Source organism: Engystomops pustulosus, chromosome 5 (assembly GCF_040894005.1).
Source record: "Engystomops pustulosus chromosome 5, aEngPut4.maternal, whole genome shotgun sequence".
Taxonomy (NCBI): domain Eukaryota; kingdom Metazoa; phylum Chordata; class Amphibia; order Anura; family Leptodactylidae; genus Engystomops; species Engystomops pustulosus.
This window is the reverse complement of record NC_092415.1, coordinates 91729823-91749967: the sequence shown is the minus strand read 5'-3', so window position 1 is coordinate 91749967 and position 20145 is coordinate 91729823. Positions and strand designations below refer to the sequence as shown.

Here is a 20145-nt window from a genome sequence, read left to right as displayed (position 1 = left end):
CTGTGGGCTATACAGAAACCCAGGACCGAAGCCCAGATGGGGTAGGAGTCCCACTACCAGCCTACCCCTACTCCATAATAAGCAGGTCCAGTACGGACATTACAAAGGTGTCTATGCTAGCTAGGCCAACATAGACCAAACAGACTTCTTCTGCTTACCATGTCTGCATTAACCCTTGGGTTACTGCAGACAAATCTAGGGCTTTCACCATGTACTTTTTATCTGCCTGTAGGGCAGATAACGGTTCTCCCACACGACACTTCTCACTTTCTCTTAGTAGATAATTTCTTCCATAGTTCAGGCATGTCTTTTATGTTGCTCATTAATTGTCATGCTGAAAATGCATTTTTTTTAGATTTTAAAATGACAAAATCAATGCACCCCCTGATCACTTGCTCCAGACTACCTGCTGATTTCTACTGGACATTCCTTTGCTTCATCGCCCATCCCTCGCAGTCCATCTGTTTCCCTGGTCATGCATTGTATTAAGTGATGGACAACACAATCATGGGATTTGTAAACAGGCAAAGGAATGTGGGGTAGAAATGACCAGGCAGTCTGGAGGAAGTGATGGGCGTATCTGAAGTGCAGTGTCGGGTGTTGATAATACCCTGGAGCTGGAGCTAGGAGGCGCTATGTTAATGCCCCCAATTCATTTGTATATTTTTAAAAACTGGGGACAACGATATAAAAGACATGGGAAATAGTGCTTTCTACAGTTGGGAATCCTTCATTATTACATTTACATGTCATTAGGATTCATGGATGTCATGTGTGATGTAAAAGGGAATGCTTTACAAGGCAGCTAAGAGGCAATGTTTTCTTTATCCCATACTGCAAATTTTTCCACAATCCCCTAGTGGAGCATCAATGGCTGTAAGTCTCCACATGCTTGAAAAGCAGCCCTAAGTGGAAAAGTCTCCTTGAAGACACCTCTTTAAGAGTCCATGGTAGTTTACATTTGATAAGGGGTATACACACATACCATCATTTTATACATAATGTTTGAGATGGAAATGCTTCTTTACTGACATATTAAAAAATAATAAATGTAAAATATGTATGTGTTGAGAAATGTCATGCTCAGAACATTGTGTATGCTATAAACTTGGCTGAGAATGCACACAAAGTATAATAAGACAAGCAATATAAATAATATGCTTCCAGCTATTCCAGTTGTAAGTAAATCATGTGTTAAGATAATGGGCATTGAACTACTTGCTGTGATAGAGCCAGTTTACACCAGATCTAAAAGTGAAATACATGTTTCTCTAGCTTGTCTAGTTGCAAAATGTTTCAAAATAAAACATGGAAACACCCTTATTGGTTATAATTTTAATAATTCTTGTCCTCCTGCACATTCATAAAAAATAAATTGACCTATTGTTTTAATCATGTATATTTTTCAATTCTTTTTAATGCTCATGTACATATGTGCAATTATTACACTTTGACTTTGCCATGACCACCCACAAGTCCTTACTGTTTAGTGTCCCAAACACCTCTGTATCTGTGCCCATGTGCCATTGGTACAGTGCAAGGGTAATAAAGCCAAGGTGTACGGCACCAGCTTCATTGAAGCACCACATAGGCCCAAGAGCACTAGAGATCTGTTTGATCTACCTAATTAGACTCATCTCTAGGAAAATTGTTTGTTTTCCCTACGAGCCACAGACATAGATGTTGAGACACTAAGGACCAGTGAGTGGTTCAGTGTCCCCTATCTCCCTGACTGGTTCCCTTTAACTTAGGTTCTGATGGCCGAGAATGACCTGTGAGCTTTATTGGCAGAAGTAAGTTGTTTTCTAATTGTGGCAAGAGACTGGCTCTTCCAAAACAATGGGCTTAAACTCCTTATAGAGATTTATAGAATTGTTGAAGAGATTTCTTATATTGTTACAGTGTAACAATTGTACATTGTTACAATATATTGTATCTCTAACTGTGACATTGAAGGTGTCAATCCGCCACAAAGGTCCTAATTTATTGTGTGATTCTTGTGATTTGCAGATGAGCCAGAGACCCAAGGAGGCACTTTCATGAGAGGCACAATTGGATATCAGCTAGGGTGCCTTTAGAATTTTGAAACAAAAGACTGTGCCTACAACATGCTAAATAGCAATGGCTGGTAACTGCCACAAATTCACCCTAATTCTTTTTTCTGTCTGCACTATGAAAGACACACACTGTACCACTACTTAAATCATACAGTCTTTTTGGACTTGACTATTGGCTTCAGATAGCCATCGTAGAAGATTTTACTATCCAGGATTCCGTCAACTAATGAATAAACAAAATGTAAAAGAATAAAGTCCATCCACAATTTTAAATAAAGTAATTTTAGAAAAAAACTTAATCATTTTGGAACAGTAGAACATATTCTTTAACTGTCCTCATTGAAAAACTGTGTTAAGCCCATGTAATATATGTTACATAATTAAGGACACAATGTGCCAGAGAAAGACAGTAGATGATTTGCACACTTTTATGTAAACATACCCATGTATTGCCAATCCCTTTAGAGAACAAGGGTCAGTAGGAGTGGCTAAAGAATTACATTTGTGAATCTAATATTCCCGGGATACATGTTAAGAGACAACATGTAAGTCTAAGATTTTAAATATAATATTTATCATACTTCTTTTTCTATGGTTTTCATGTCTGTTTCAGAACAGAGACTGATTTAAGGGCTTCTTTTCAACGTTAGTTAAATAGTCGATTTCATATCTATTGTTCATTTTCCTTTCTATTTTCTTTAATTTAATCTTATTTTTTTTAAATTGACCTTTGCTATGATTTGATCATTCCTTCTAAAGTAAATCCTGCTATAATGTGATATGAATATAATACACTTTTCATTACAGTCCTCATTCAGTATCACCATAACAGAGTAATATAACATGAGTACAATGTGTTAGCATTGTTAGCATTATCATCGATAATGGGTGATTTAGTATCTTAAGACTTTAGAAAAACAGTTTTGTTGGAGACTGTTGATTTACAGTTATCAATTATGTGGTAAATTTGGCTCATATTTAAATCTCTTATCCTTGAGGAAGTCACAGTAATTGATGAAACAGATTGGATGCCTTCTCCTCTCTGCTTGCCTGTCCACATCCATTAGGGATTGGTATTGTACCTTTTTGTATGACCATATGCCTTGGATTGTTTGATTCTATCTGGTCTTATAGGACTTGGTTTTTAAGGGCAGTAGGGTTTCAGTATTTGGACAAATATCCTCCCAAAACATGAGTTTGATTTTCTTGGTATTGTTGCACTATTTGAAATTATTTTAACTGCTTGTTTTATATTATTAATGAACTTTTTTGTGACACATTCTCTTTGCTTGTTGGATACCTGCAATTGTAGTTTGGATGTGTTGGTTCCTTGATTGTGTTTACTTTGTATATACTTTTTTTGCAACATTTGATTGTTTAATTGTTTATTAACACTAAATATAATGTTTAATCATCACCAATGCAGAAGCATGTTAAAATGTCACATAAATACAAACTTAATATGAAAGTGTAATAAAGATAACATGTAATCAGGATCAAAAAGGCTATATGTGGCACAAACTAATACCAATTAAAGTTTAAACGCAACATGCAAACAATAAATACAGTTCTTTTTATCATAAAATGTAAAACTTACTTTTTGTGCAAAAGTTAAACATAAAAAACTTATATGTATTTGGTATCACTGAATAATTTGAGCATAATACTTACTGTATCGTGAGGGGTAATTATTTTAATGAAATAATTGCTTTGTTATTGAATTTCCTCAAAACAATTAATAAATACTACTAACTAATAGTAGTTTTAGAAATATAGTTCATTCCTCAAAAAGAAGTCCTCATAGGCCTATTATACCAGAAAAATAAGTTATGTCTCTTGGAAGAAGAAGATGCTAGGTCTTTTGGGTCCAAGCAGGTCAGATTGTTTAGGGCTTAAACGTTGTTGTTCGATTAGTTCATTGGTTCAAACACTTAAGAATTTGCAAAACAAACCTATGGTAATTTGTAAAGATGGTTAAATAATTAGAATTTTAAGCAGGCTATTCGTTCTTAGTTTTTCACATACTGTACCATAAAAGGTATTAAGAACCCTTATTTTTTAAGTGAAATGGAAAACAATACAGTTCTGACATTGTATATAATGTTTGGAGTTTATACCCTTCACTTAAGAAAAAACTGAATGTTAATGTTATTCTTGTTATTATTTAATAGGTGGCACTTGACTCAGACCTAGGCCCAGCCACCTAACAGTAGAGAGCACAAGTTTAGACATGTAACTACCCTAAAACTATGACAATTAAAGTGGTCAGTCACTGTAATGTGTGTGTAACTATGGGGGGTAGGATATTAGGTAATTTACAAATATACAACTATTAAAAGTTGTGCACTGCTTTCTTGATATGTGAAGTGAAGCCTCATGTCTTTTACCACAGGAGCCAGACATTCCTGACCACAAAATGGCCACAGTTGGGGGGTCATGAGATCTAAATCTGCCCATGAACAATCGCACTGCCAGTACCTTATGAATCATAAGGTACTGAAAGGGCGATTGTCAATGGGAAGATTTAGATCATGTGAGCCTATCTAGCATATATCTAGAAAGCAGTACAGAACTTTTATAATATGCATATTGGTAACTTGTCTAATATCCTTCCCCCCCACTCTTACACACACAACAAAAAACATGAAGTAAAGAGGCCAACCCCTTCAAGGTCTCTAATGTTAGATGAGTGGTCCTGGAGTAGAGGGAGGTGGCCATTGATTTCTCAGGAATAGTAAGGCCTAGAGTAAGAATTACTGCTGAAAAAGAATCAGAGGCACAAAGCTTATTAAAAGGTGCAAAAAATTAGAGTTAGTGTACTGTAGTGAAAAGTCTACTTTATTTATTCCAAATCTAAATCTTTTCCAGACATTTCTTCACTGCAATTATCCATAATATTTGAGTACCCAATCATCAACTTCATGTTTCATTATTTTAGATTAGACCATGTCTACCCTTGAGGCAGTAGTTTCTGCAAATAACAATTTTACTGTGGCACTAGCAAACAAGATGAGCAGTAATGAGAACATCGTGCTGTGCCCTCTTAGCATGCTTACTGCTCTTGCACTGGTTTGTCTTGGAGCTGTGCGTAAAACGGAGTCCCAAATGAAGAAGGTAAGAACCACAGAAATGTATTATATAAATCTACAAGGAAAATCCCGGCACTTCGAGGTAGGTGAAAATCAAATATTCTTCTTTTATTTAACAAGACATCATAAATCAAGTATAACACGCAAGGAAAACGCGTTTTTTCGGCTCCACCTGAGCCTTCATCAGTTCAGAGAAAAGCTTATAATGTTGCTAACGTCACATGCACTGCATTAAATAAACCCACAGAAGCAGAACTTATGAGTTTTTTATGTAACAGAAGCAAAATGAAATAGACATATTTGTCTAGGGGAGAAAGAAGCAAAAGTAGCTATTTAAATGGCAACATTCTTCTCTACGGACACAAAATAGTTAGAGATGAGCGAACACTAAAATGCTCGGGTACTCGTTATTCGAGACGAACTTTTCCCGATGCTCGAGTGCTCGTCTCGAATAACGAACCCCATTGAAGTCAATGGGAGACTCGAGCATTTTTCAAGGGGACCAAGGCTCTGCACAGGGAAGCTTGGCCAAACACCTGGGAACCTCAGAAAAGGATGGAAACACCACGGAAATGGACAGGAAACAGCAGGGGCAGCATGCATGGATGCCTCTGAGGCTGCTTAATCGCACCATTATGCCGAAATTATGGGCAACAGCATGGCCATGACAGAGTGACAGAATGAAGCTAGATAGCATGTAAAACATCCAATAATTGACCCTGACACTATAGGGGACGGCATGCAGAGGCAGAGGCAGCGGCAGCAGGCTAGAGAGTGGCATGGCGACATACCCTAATTGGACTCAGGCTTCAAACCAATGGGTGTCAGAGAGGAACCAAAGGAGGTGAGCAAGAAGCGCTCAAATAATATCGGTACATGATAAAAGTTTGCCAGTATATTTTGTGGATTACACAGCAGGGTGGCGACAAAGTTAACATGGAAGCCATGAAAACAACCCAAAATTCTGCCTGACACAGCTCGTTTGATAAGGGGACCATGTATGCTTACAGTTCATGCCAGTCGCTGCACTGGCTGCCAGTCTCCTTTCGAATACAGTTTAAAATAATAATAACCCTCATCCATAAAGCTCTGTATAATGCTGCACCCCCCTACCTCTCCTCTCTTATCTCAGTCTATCGCCCAACCCGTGCTCTTAGATCCGCCAGTGATCTTAGATTAACCTCTACCCTAGTGCGGACCTCCCACTCGCGTCTCCAAGACTTCTCTAGAGCTGCACCAATTCTATGGAATGCTCTGCCCTGGACTATCAGACTAATACCTAACCTCCAAAGTTTCAAACGTGCTCTTAAAACCCATTTCTTTAGGCAAGCCTATAACACTCATTAACTGCATGAAGTTTTAACTCTTCTACTAACCCGTCCTGTGTCGTCCTCCCATCTGTTATCCAGCAACCAACAGGCACCAGACTTCTCTGCAGTCCCATTCACCCTGGACCTGGTATATAAGATGACGGCTGAGTGGTTCAAGCGACAGCAATTCCATTTATTATATTTTGTTCTATTCCCTAAGAAGAATGGCTTGACCATTAAATATTCTTTTACCTCGTGTTACCCCATCATCTTCATAAACCGTAAGCTCTGGCGAGCAGGGACCTCACTCCTGTTGTTCCATACAAATGTTGTGCTCTGTTACAATACATTTGTATTTGTTTCCTATGATTTGTAAAGCGCTACGGAATATGATGGCGCTATATAAATAAAGATTATTATTATTATTATTATGGAGGCAGTGAACTAGTAGTAGATTAAAGGTGCTGCAACTATGTTAGTTGGATCTTGGGATGGAGCTGGCGCTCTGCAGCCAGGCGAGCTTTTGCCAATCCAAGCCCCTGTCTCTAGGCTACTCCCCAAACAGCACTTCTAAGAACCTTTTGTATAAGATCAAGTGTAGTAGCGTTCTTATAAGTTTAGGATATGGCGGGTGAGGGGAATGTAAACAGATGCGCAAGAAGCGCTGAAATAATATCCCTAAATGGTAAAAGTTTGCAAGTATATTTTGTGGATTACACAGCAGGGTGGCGACAAAGTTAACAACTTTGATGTGGAATGCCCTGTAATAGCTCTTGGGCGGTGTGCCTTTTATCGCCTAGGCTCAGCAGTTTCAGCACCGCCTGCTGTCGCTTAGCGACGGCACTGCTGCTGTGCCTAGAGCTACCGACTGATGGCGCCATGCCCACGGATGGTAATTCGGAGGAGGAGGAGGTGGAGGAGGGGTGGGAGGAGGTATAGTAGGCCTTTGAGACCTGGACCGAGGTAGGCCCCGCAATTCTCTGCGTCGGCAGTATATGACCAGCCCCAGGGTCAGACTCGGTCCCAGCCTGCACCAAGTTAAGTGTAGTAGCGTTCTTATAAGTTTGGGATATGGCGGGTGAGGGGAATGTAAACAGATGCGCAAGAAGCGCATGATGCGCATGGAGCTGGCGCTCCGCTGCCAGGCGAGCTTTCGCCAATTCAAGCCCCTGTCTCTAGGCTACTCCCCAAACAGCACTTCTAAGAACCTTTTGTATAAGATCAAGTGTAGTAGCGTTCTTATAAGTTTAGGATATGCCGGGTGAGGGGAATGTAAACAGATGCGCAAGAAGCGCTGAAATAATATCCCTAAATGGTAAAAGTTTGCCAGTATATTTTGTGGATAACACAGCAGGGTGGCGACAAAGTTAACAACTTTGATGTGGAATCCATGAAAACAACCCAAATTTCTGCCTGACACACCTCGTTTGATAAAGGGACGATGTATGGAGGCAGCTATATGGACGACTTTTGGAGGTAGCAATGGAGACAACGTGTGGAGGCTGCTATGGAGACAATTTAATTTGGATAGTGCCTGTATGTGGCAGTCCCAAACATTTTTCAAACCAGAGGAGCAGGTAGGTGGCCCTCCAGTAAAATGGAATAGATTGAGTGCCTGTATGTGGCAGTCCCAAAAATGTTTCAAACCAGAGGAGCAGGTAGGTGGCCCTGCAGTAAAATGGAATAGATTGAGTGCCTGTATGTGGCAGTCCCAAAAATTTTTCAAACCAGAGGAGCAGGTAGGTGGCCCTCCAGTAAAATGGAATAGATTGAGTGCCTGTATGTGGCAGTCCCAAAAATGTTTCAAACCAGAGGAGCAGGTAGGTGGCCCTGCAGTAAAATGGAATAGATTGAGTGCCTGTATGTGGCAGTCCCAAAAATTTTTCAAACCAGAGGAGCAGGTAGGTGGCCCTCCAGTAAAATGGAATAGATTGAGTGCCTGTATGTGGCAGTCCCAAAAATGTTTCAAACCAGAGGAGCAGGTAGGTGGCCCTGCAGTAAAATGGAATAGATTGAGTGCCTGTATGTGGCAGTCCCAAAAATTTTTCAAACCAGAGGAGCAGGTAGGTGGCCCTCCAGTAAAATGGAATAGATTGAGTGCCTGTATGTGGCAGTCCCAAAAATGTTTCAAACCAGAGGAGCAGGTAGGTGGCCCTGCAGTAAAATGGAATAGATTGAGTGCCTGTATGTGGCAGTCCCAAAAATTTTTCAAACCAGAGGAGCAGGTAGGTGGCCCTCCAGTAAAATGGAATAGATTGAGTGCCTGTATGTGGCAGTCCCAAAAATGTTTCAAACCAGAGGAGCAGGTAGGTGGCCCTGCAGTAAAATGGAATAGATTGAGTGCCTGTATGTGGCAGTCCCAAAAATTTTTCAAACCAGAGGAGCAGGTAGGTGGCCCTCCAGTAAAATGGAATAGATTGAGTGCCTGCATGTGGCAGTCCCAAAAATGTTTCAAACCAGAGGAGCAGGTAGGTGGCCCTGCAGTAAAATGGAATAGATTGAGTGCCTGTATGTGGCAGTCCCAAAAATTTTTCAAACCAGAGGAGCAGGTAGGTGGCCCTCCAGTAAAATGGAATAGATTGAGTGCCTGTATGTGGCAGTCCCAAAAATGTTTCAAACCAGAGGAGCAGGTAGGTGGCCCTGCAGTAAAATGGAATAGATTGAGTGCCTGTATGTGGCACTCACAAAAATTGTTTCAAACAGAGGACCGGGTAGGTGGCCCTCCAGAAAAATTAAATGCATGAAGTACTATAGCAAGAGCCAGTGGGCCCTGTCAAAAAATAGCCATTTTCCTCTGCTTTACTGTACAAAGAGGAGGAGAAGGAGGAAAATGAGGAGGAGGAGGAGTGGATCAATTATTCAGGTTGAGCTTCCTTCACCTGGTGGAGATTGGAAATTCTGAGAAATCCAGCCTTTATTCATTTTAATAAGCGTCAGCCTGTCAGCGCTGTCAGTCGACAGGCGTGTACGCTTATCGGTGATGATGCCACCAGCTGCACTGAAAACCCGCTCGGACAAGACGCTAGCGGCAGGGCAGGCAAGAACCTCCAAGGCGTACAGCGCCAGTTCGTGCCACATGTCCAGCTTTGAAACCCAGTAGTTGTAGGGAGCTGTGTGATCATTTAGGACGATGGTATGGTCAGCTACGTACTCCCTCACCATCTTTCTGTAAAGATCAGCCCTACTCTGCCGAGACTGGGGACAGGTGACAGTGTCTTGCTGGGGTGACATAAAGCTGGCAAAAGCCTTGTAAAGCGTACCCTTGCCAGTGCTGGACAAGCTGCCTGCTCGCCTACTCTCCCTCGCTACTTGTCCCGCAGAACTACGCACTCTGCCGCTAGCGCTGTCAGAAGGGAAATACTGTTTCAGCTTGTGCACCAGGGCCTGCTGGTATTCATGCATTCTCACACTCCTTTCCTCTGCAGGGATGAGAGTGGAAAGATTTTGCTTGTACCGTGGGTCCAGGAGAGTGAACACCCAGTAATCGGTGCTGGAATAAATTCTTTGAACGCGAGGGTCACGGGATAGGCAGCCTAGCATGAAATCTGCCATATGCGCCAGAGTACCAACGCGTAAGAATTCACTCCCCTCACTGGCCTGACTGTCCATTTCCTCCTCCTCCAACTCCTCCAACTCCTCCTCTTCTGCCCATACACGCTGAACAGTAAAGGACTCAACAATGGTCCCCTCTTGTGTCTCACCAACATTCTCCTCCTCTTCCTCCTCATCCTCCTCCACCTCCACCTCCTCCGATATGCGCTGAGAAACAGACCTGAGGGTGCTTTGGCTATCAACAAGGGAATATTCTTCCCCTGTCTCTTGTGACGAGCGCAAAGCTTCCGACTTCATGCTGACCAGAGAGTTTTTCAACAGGCCAAGCAGCGGGATGGTGAGGCTGATGATGGCGGCATCGCCACTGACCATCTGTGTTGACTCCTCAAAGTTACTCAGCACCTGACAGATATCAGACATCCACGTCCACTCCTCATTGTAGACTTGAGGAAGCTGACTGACCTGACTACCAGTTCTGGTGGAAGTTGACATCTGGCAGTCTACAATCGCTCTGCGCTGCTGGTAAACTCTGGATAACATGGTCAGTGTTGAATTCCACCTCGTGGGCACGTCGCACAACAGTCGGTGAGCGGGCAGTTGGAGGCGGCGCTGCGCTGCCCTGAGAGTGGCAGCATCTGGGCTGGACTTCCTGAAATGCGCACAGATGCGGCGCACCTTCGTGAGCAAATCAGACAGATTGGGGTATGTCTTGAGGAAACGCTGAACTATCAGATTTAACACATGGGCCAGGCATGGCACATGTGTCAGTCTGAGGAGTTGCAGAGCCGCCACCAGGTTACGGCCGTTGTCACACACAACCATTCCCGGCTTGAGGTTCAGCGGTGCCAGCCACAGATCAGTCTGCGCCGTGATGCCCTGTAATAGCTCTTGGGCGGTGTGCCTTTTGTCGCCTAGGCTCAGCAGTTTGAGCACCGCCTGCTGTCGCTTAGCGACGGCACTGCTGCTGTGCCTAGAGCTACCGACTGATGGCGCCGTGCCCACGGATGGTAGTTCGGAGGAGGAGGTGGAGGAGGGGTGGGAGGAGGAGGAGGCATAGTAGGCCTGAAACACCTGGACCGAGGTAGGCCCCGCAATCCTCGGCGTCGGCAGTATATGAGCAGCCCCAGTGTCAGACTCGGTCCCAGCCTCCACCAAGTTAACCCAATGTGCCGTCAGCGATATATAGTGGCCCTGCCCGGCAGCACTCGTCCACGTGTCCGTGGTCAGGTGGACCTTGTCAGAAACGGCGTTGGTCAGGGCACGGATGATGTTGTCTGACACGTGCTGGTGCAGGGTTGGGACGGCACATCGGGAAAAGTAGTGGCGGCTGGGGACCGAATACCGAGGGGCGGCCGCCGCCATGAGGTTGCGAAAGGCCTCGGTCTCTACTAGCCTATAGGGCAGCATCTCCAGGCTAAGCAATCTGGAGATGTGCACATTAAGGGCTTGGGCGTGCGGGTGGGTTGCACTATATTTGCGTTTCCGCTCCAGCGTCTGGGGTATGGAGAGCTGAACGCTGGTGGATGCTGTGGAGGATCGTGGAGGCGACGATGGGGTTTTTGTGGCAGGGTCCTGGGCAGGGGGCTGACTAGCAGCTGACACAGGGGAAGGAGCAGTGGTGTGCACGGCCGGAGGTGAACGGGCTTGTTGCCACTGAGTGGGGTGTTTAGCATTCATATGCCTGCGCATACTGGTGGTAGTTAAGCTAGTAGTGGTGGAACCCCTGCTGAGCCTGGTTTGGCAAATGTTGCACACCACAGTCCGTCGGTCATCCGGTGTTTCCTTAAAGAACCTCCAGACTTCTGAAGATCTAGCCCTCGCCGCAGGAGCCCTCGCCACGGGAGCTTCACTAGTTGACACATTTGGCGCTGATGCACCAGCTCTGGCCCTGCCTCTCCGTCTGGCCCCACCACTGCCTCTTCCAACCTGTTCTGGTCGAGGACTCTCCTCCGTCTCAGAAGCACTGTGTTCACCCGGCCTCTCAACCCAGCTTGGGTCTGTCACCTCATCATCCTCCGATCCCTCAGTCTGCTCCCCCCTCGGACTTCCTGCCCTGACAACAACTTCCCCACTGTCTGACAACCGTGTCTCCTCATCGTCGGACACCTCTTTACACACTTCCACTACGTCAAGAAGGTCATCATCACCCACAGACTGTGACTGTTGGAAAACCTGGGCATCGGAAAATTGCTCAGCAGCAACCGGACAAGTGGTTTGTGACTGTGGGAAGGGTCCAGAAAACAGTTCCTCAGAGTATGCCGGTTCAAATGCCAAATTTTCCTGGGAGGGGGCAGACTGGGGGGGAGGAGGCTGAGGTGCAGGAGCTGGAGGAGTGGCGATTTCGGTGACATGGGTGGACTGCGTGGAAGACTGACTGGTGGTGGACAAATTGCTCGAAGCATTGTCAGCAATCCACGACATCACCTGTTCGCACTGTTCTGGCCTCAACAGTGCTCTACCACGAGTCCCAGTAACTTCAGACATGAACCTAGGGAGTGTAGCTCTGCGGCGTTCCCCTGCTCCCTCATCAGCAGGTGGTGTCTCACCCCGCCCAGGACCACGGCCTCTGACCCCTGCAGTAGTTGGACGCCCACGTCCCCGCCCTCGTCCTCTACCCCTAGCCCTCGGGTTAAACATTTTTAAAATGAGAGTTATAACTTTATTTTTTTTTTTACTTTTTTTTGTTTTTTTTTGTGTTTTTTTTTTTTTTTGTGTTTTTTGTTTTTTTTTGAGTTTTTAAAACCAAACAATGCTATCCTATTGCTATGGCTATTTTCTAGCCAAGTATCAAAGCACACTACTATGCCAGATGAGATGACACTGAGTTAGTGCCTAATTGAAATCCAACCCCTACTAAATTTTCCCACTTCGGTCTTTGCTATGGATATGTGCGTCACTAAGCGCAGAACACAGCGGTCGCAAGTCTCACTACAAATTGCTCAGAATTGGCTAGTACATGCACTGCAGAAAGTACAGCCACCAGCAGATCAACCAGAAATCAAATATATAGAACGCTACTGTATGCGTAAGTAAGCTCTTTGTATTCTCCTATGGCTATTTTCTAGCCAAGTATCAAAGCACACTACTATGCCAGATGAGATGACACTGAGTTAGTGCCTAATTGAAATCCAACCCCTACTAAATTTTCCCACTTCGGTCTTTGCTATGGATATGTGCGTCACTAAGCGCAGAACACAGCGGTCGCAAGTCTCACTACAAATTGCTCAGAATTGGCTAGTACATGCACTGCAGAAAGTACAGCCACCAGCAGATCAACCAGAAATCAAATATATAGAACGCTACTGTATGCGTAAGTAAGCTCTTTGTATTCTCCTATGGCTATTTTCTAGCCAAGTATCAAAGCACACTACTATGCCAGATGAGATGACACTGAGTTAGTGCCTAATTGAAATCCAACCCCTACTAAATTTTCCCACTTCGGTCTTTGCTATGGATATGTGCGTCACTAAGCGCAGAACACAGCGGTCGCAAGTCTCACTACAAATTGCTCAGAATTGGCTAGTACATGCACTGCAGAAAGTACAGCCACCAGCAGATCAACCAGAAATCAAATATATAGAACGCTACTGTATGCGTAAGTAAGCTCTTTGTATTCTCCTATGGCTATTTTCTAGCCAAGTATCAAAGCACACTACTATGCCAGATGAGATGACACTGAGTTAGTGCCTAATTGAAATCCAACCCCTACTAAATTTTCCCACTTCGGTCTTTGCTATGGATATGTGCGTCACTAAGCGCAGAACACAGCGGTCGCAAGTCTCACTACAAATTGCTCAGAATTGGCTAGTACATGCACTGCAGAAAGTACAGCCACCAGCAGATCAACCAGAAATCAAATATATAGAACGCTACTGTATGCGTAAGTAAGCTCTTTGTATTCTCCTATGGCTATTTTCTAGCCAAGTATCAAAGCACACTACTATGCCAGATGAGATGACACTGAGTTAGTGCCTAATTGAAATCCAACCCCTACTAAATTTTCCCACTTCGGTCTTTGCTATGGATATGTGTGCCACTAAGAGCTAAACACAACGGTAGCAAGTCCCCCTGCTAATTCCTCACAAAATGGTACTAGATGCAAATTAAAATAAAAAAAGTAGAACGTTATTGTAGCCCTAAGAAGGGCTGTTGGGTTCTTTGAGAATCACTCCTGCCTAACAGTAAGCTAATAGAACACCCTAACGCTTTCCCTGACCAGCAGCAGCTCTCTCCCTAGCGGCATCCAGACACAGAATGATCCGAGCAGCGCGGGCAGCGGCTAGTCTATCCCAGGGTCACCTGATCTGGCCAGCCAACCACTGCTATCGACGTGTAAGGGTACCACGTCATGCTGGGTGGAGTGCAGAGTCTCCTGGCTTGTGATTGGCTCTGTTTCTGGCCGCCAAAAAGCAAAACGGCGGGAGCTGCCATTTTCTCGAGCGGGCGAAGTATTCGTCCGAGCAACGAGCAGTTTCGAGTACCCTAATGCTCGACCGAGCATCAAGCTCGGACGAGCATGTTCGCTCATCTCTAAAAATAGTGTTATAAGAAGATAAAATTATGTGCTATTGTGACAAATGAGGGGACAATTTCCCCCTGTTGCTTACCACCAATAAGAATAATTGTCTTTTGATCTACATTTTATTTTCATGTGCTGTGTAACATGTCACCTTATAGTCTTCTACATTTAAAGGCAAGCATTGTTGTTGCTTACAGTGTAAGGGATCTTTGTTTAGGTAGACAAGGCTAGCGCTAGATAGCGGCATTTATTTATATCACATAATATTGCAATGCTGTAGGACTACTTTAGGCCAAAATTTTGAAAATAAGGACCAGTTAAGATATACACAGGGTCACAACTGCCACCTGTTAGTAAAAATCCAATTTTTAAAGCCTTGATTTTTTGAGCCTGCCCAATGAATGGAGTACCTGAGCAAATCTCTCTCTATGCAAAGTATACAGGAGAGAACCAGTCTGAGCTTAATTATACATTTCCTATCAGCAAGAGAATAGGTTGGGCGACACTGACAAGCTCAAACATGGCTTTGACTGCTGCTGATGGAAACCAGTAACACAAAGGATGAAGGATCATTTGCACTTTTTCAATAAATGAATTAATATAACCCTGTAGACATTTTTGTATTTCAGTTTTTTTTTGCATTCCTGATTTTTATTAAAGCTCATTTCCTCCAGACTGATGCCCCTATTTAAAAAGATGGGTTGTTGAGGGATCTCTGTGAATGTAGTGTATCTAGACTTTTCAAGCCATTTCATACTCTGCTGCTTATAAGGTTGGAACATAAAGGGAGATTCCTGGGACTAGGGGACAAATCTGTTTATTTAGGTAAGCAATGGGCTTAGTGACAGAAAACACTAAGCCAGGGTCATATATGGGACATCGTCATATTGGGTTAAAGTTACCAGTGGGACTCCCTTCATTTAATATTTTTTATTATGACCTCATAAATGGTTTACAAAGAAGAGTTTCAGTATTTGCACATGTAAATAAGCTCTTTATAGTAATTAATACAGGATATAGTATAATATTAATATTAATATAGTATATTATTACAAAGGGATTAGTGGAAGCTGGAGGAATGGGCGGAGTAATTGTTAACAAAGTTTATGTAGATGATAGTAGTAAAACAACAGCAGAAAAAGACAAGAGTATTGATGGTAAACGTATAGAAAACCTGTCACCAGCACTCCCTCCCCCCCACACACACAAGCCACATACAGTCCCTTAAGATGTCTTTATGCATGTTTCACTGATGCCTCTTTCAAAGGGGTTACAGCTATCATTCTTCTAAAACAGACTTTTCCAGTCACAGAGATGAAGTATGTAATATATAAGCCTCGAAAAAGACACAAGTCCATCAAGTCCAACCTTTAAGAATTAAACAAATGGTTTTTTTTCCCCATAACCCGTGATATTTCTGCTCTCCAGGCCTCTCTTGAACATGTACATAGAGTCGCCATAACAACCTCCTGCGGCAGAGAGTTCCATAGTCTCACTGCTCTTAGAGTAAAGAACCTATGTCTACGGCGATGGTAGAATCGCCTCTCCTCTTGGCATAAAGGATTCCCCCTTGTCCTGGTCACAGGCCTAGGTATAAAAAGATCTTTGGACAGATCCTTGTAATTCCTGTTCAGATATTTGTACATTGTAATGAGGTCTCCCCTCAACTGTCTTTTTTATAGACTGAAAAATCCCAAATTTTGCAATCTGTCATTGTATTCTAGTCCCCCCATTCCTTAATAATCTTTGTTGCACTCCTCTGCACCCGTTATAGTTCTACTATGTCCTTTTTATACAAAACTGTACACAATGTTCAGTGTGTGGTCTTACCATTGATTTGTATAAGGGCAAAACTATGTCCTTATTATGGGAATCTGTTCCTCTCTTATTTGCTTTAGCAGCAGCTGCCTGGCTCTGCTCACTAAAATTTTATCACCCACCAATACCCCCAAGTCTTTTTCAGCTCCAGTTATACCAAGTAATTGACTGTTTAGAACATATTTTTACTTTTTGTTTCAATGGCCCAATTGCATAACCTTGCATTTATCTACATTAAACCTCATCAGCCATTTTTCCGCCCACTCCTTAAGCTTCCACAAACCCCTCTGTAATGCTATACTATTGGCCTCAGTATTAATTACTTTACACAGCTTAGTAGCATCTGAAAATATTGAAACTTGACTCTGTAAACCCACTACAAGGTCATTAATAAAAATATAAAAAATAAGTGGCCCCAATACTGACCCCTGTGGCGCTCCACTGGTAACGTCAACCCAATCTGAGAATGTGCTATTAATGAAGATCCTCTGTTTTCTATCACTAAGCCAATTACTTACCCAAATACTCAGATATTCCCCTAGTCCCAGCAGTCTCATTTTATGTACCAACCTTGTCACTGTGTCAAATGCCTTGGAAAAGTCCAGATATACAACATCCAGAGCCTTCCACAGATCCAGTATGGTACTTACCTCCTTATAGCCAATCAGATGCAGGTTATGTACAGCGAGATATTTTGGGATAGCATTTCTTACAAACCCCTCAAATATTTTCCCCACAACAGAAGTTAGACTCACAGGTCTGTAGTTTCCAGGATCGCTTTTTGATCCTTTTTTGTATATTGGTACCATATTTGCTATGCGACTATTCCTGTGGAACAGAACCAGTCCTCCAGGAATCTTCAAATGTTAAAAATGACGGTCTATCTATCACAGCCCTCTTCCTGGGTTAAACTGTTGACATTCCAAAGAGAATTTTCATCACTCCTCATCATGTCTTCCACCAGGAGATTTTCAAGGGTAAAGACAGACGAGAAGGCGACATTCAGTAGATTGGCCCTTTCCTCATCTCCTTCTACCATGACCCACAGGTTATTCCTCAGAGGGCCCTCATACTCAGTTTTTAGTTTGATTATTTGTATACTTGAAAAATCATTTGGGATTATTTTTGCTCTCCTTGGCAATATTTCTCTCAGTTTCTATTTTTGCAACTTTTATCTGCTTTTTACAAGATTCATTTTTCTCTATAATCCTGTAACACCTCATAGCTACCTTAGGGTTTTAGCACCTTAAACGCCTTATCTTTCTCGCTTATTGCTCATATTACAGTAATTTTTACCCACATTGGATTTTTCTCTTATGCTTTTTCCCATTTTTTTTTTGTGCTTTTGTCTTTGAGAAAATTTATACAGTCTGTGTTTGTGTAGGGGTGAGGAGCATGGAAGATTTATCTTCAAAGAGTGCTTAATAATGTAGCATAGTCAAGTAACACAAAGCTACTACTGCTTTCTTTTACCTTCTCCTCTTTAGGAATTCTCTTCAGCCTAACAGAGGAGAGCATTGGACAAGTAAACAGAGTTGTTAACATTTGTAGTTGAATATTGGCAGATGGATCCTAACTGGCAGCATGGTGGTAGCAGCGAGACCTGTCAATCAGGAACAGGGAGGCAAGACTGTGCAGGGAATAATGAATATGCAGACCTTGCTGTGATTGGACATTTAATTCACATTAGGTGAATTGCATATAAGTTTAAAAACTTATTTTTAATACTGTAGCGAGTGGTCAGACACACATACTGTTTTGGGCACCAATGTACAATGGGAATAGAAAATGGGAAGTCTAGAATATAATGACAGATCACAAAACTTGAGGTTAATCAGCTTAGAAAAAAGACTGCTAAGGTGTGCCCTTACAAATACCTAAATGGACAGGCCATGGATCTTTACAATAGATCTACTTAGACCACCTAGACCAGTGATGGCTAACCTATGGCACTGGTGCCAGAGGTGGCACTCAGAGCCCTTTCTGTGGGCACTCAGGCCATCACCAGAGATGACTCCAGGTATCTTCCTGCAGTCCCAGACAGCCCAGGACTTGTTGTGCACTGAGCTATTTTAAAGTGACAGCTCTAACTGGGACTATTTTCTGCTTTATTGGTGTCCTCAGAGTGCTGGTATCAATGAAAACTGTGACAGAGAAGGGAGTATAAATCACAAATTAAATTTCTATGTTGGCACTTTGCGATAAATAAGCGGGTCTTTGTTGTCGTTTGGGCACTCGGTCTCTAAAAGGTTTGCCATCACTGACCTAGACCAAGGCCAAGAAAAGGGGCATCCTCTAGGCCAGTGGTTCTCAACCTGTGGGTCGCGACCCTGGGCGGGTCGAACGACCAAAACACAGGGGTCGCCTAAAGCCATCGGAGCCACGATTTTATAGCATTTTTAGGCACAAATACAATATTTTTGTACATGATTTGGTGTCACCGCAACATGAGGAACTGTATTGTGGGGTCACAGCATTAGAAAGGTTGAGAACCACTGCTCTAGGCTGTAAGAGCAGTGAGACCAAGGAACTTTGTGTTGCAGGCGGTTATGATGACTGATACTTGTACATGTTCAAGGGGGTCCTGGGCTCACCCGTCCCCCTTGTTCCGCGCCAGCACAGTACCCATGCCACTCACCTGTCCTGGCTACGCAGCTGTGTGCGTGTATCTCCTACTCCTCGACCACACGTGCCGGCTCGCAAAGATTTAAAGGGCCAGCGCAACGCTTATTGGTGCTGCCCATTTCCAAGAAATTGTTAAAAGCTTGCCTCTTCCAGCATTCCATGCTGGATATTCATGCTTATGCCGTTGATAAACCTTGTGTCCCTGCCTCGTGCCTGTGTTCGGATTTCCCGTTGTGTCCCCAGTTCTGTACTAGACTTTGATCCTTTTCTGCCTGCACTGACCTGTTGCTTCGTTTCCAACTCCGATCCCGAGCTGCCTGTCCTGGCCTCCTGCCCGTCCCCGACTCAATCCTGCTTTATGTCTGTGTACCTTGCCTTGGCTGCCACCGCGGACAAAGTCGCACCTGTGAAACGACCTAGCAAGCCCAACCCACTTTGCGGCGGGCTATGGTGAAAACCGGGTGCCACTTAAATTCCGGCTCCAGGTCTCGGCTTACATCGTAGTCTGTGGTGGTCCAGTGGGTCCACTGCCCCTGGAGTCTGACAATGCCCTTCTTAAGAACAAAAATATCACATGTTATGGGAACAAAATAATCTGTTATTGTTGATCCAGGGAGCTATATTGGATCAACACTCTGTGATATACACATTGGACCTGATGGACCTGCGCCTTTTTTTCAAACTGAAAAGTAAGGCACATTGCTCACTGCTGTGCAATTTCTATGCTCGCTTATTTAATAAAATATGTCACCTGCACAAGCCATTTCAAACTGGTATAAGAAGACAAAGAATGGAAATCAGTACATAGGCTATTATACATATTTGGGGAGATAATGTACAATTATGGAGATTGATTGGTACAGTCTGTACAGCTGTAAAAGGGTCCAATCTAGAGATGAGCGAACATACTCGTCCGAGCTTGATGCTCGTTCGAGCATTAGCGTACTCGAAACTGCTCGTTGCTCGGACAAATACTTCGCCCGCTCGAGAAAATGGCATCTCCCGCCGTTTTGCTTTTTGGCGGCCAGAAACAGAGCCAATCACATGCAGGAGACTCTGCACTCCACCCAGCATGTCGTGGTACCCTTACACGTCGATAGCAGTGGTTGGCTGGCCAGATCAGGTGACCCTGGAATAGACTAGCCCCTGCCTGCGCTGCTCGGATCATTCTGTGT

The 20145-nt window shown here is 43.5% G+C and overlaps 1 protein-coding gene across 2 annotated transcripts in view; it reads left to right on the top strand.

Moving 5' to 3' along the window:
• Nucleotides 1–2014: 2014 nt before the first annotated feature.
• LOC140133077 (ovalbumin-related protein Y-like) overlaps nucleotides 2015–20145 on the top strand; it is a 128861-nt gene continuing 110730 nt past the window's right edge. Inside the window, exons 1-2 of one of the 2 annotated variants that reach the window (XM_072152680.1) lie at nucleotides 2015–2128; nucleotides 4996–5171. In XM_072152680.1, the coding sequence (XP_072008781.1) occupies nucleotides 5004–5171 (168 nt within the window). In that variant the 5' untranslated portion in view covers nucleotides 2015–2128; nucleotides 4996–5003. Of the gene's footprint in view, nucleotides 2129–2469; nucleotides 2603–4995; nucleotides 5172–20145 lie in introns of those variants that run through there. The other variant, XM_072152681.1, reaches the window with a different exon arrangement.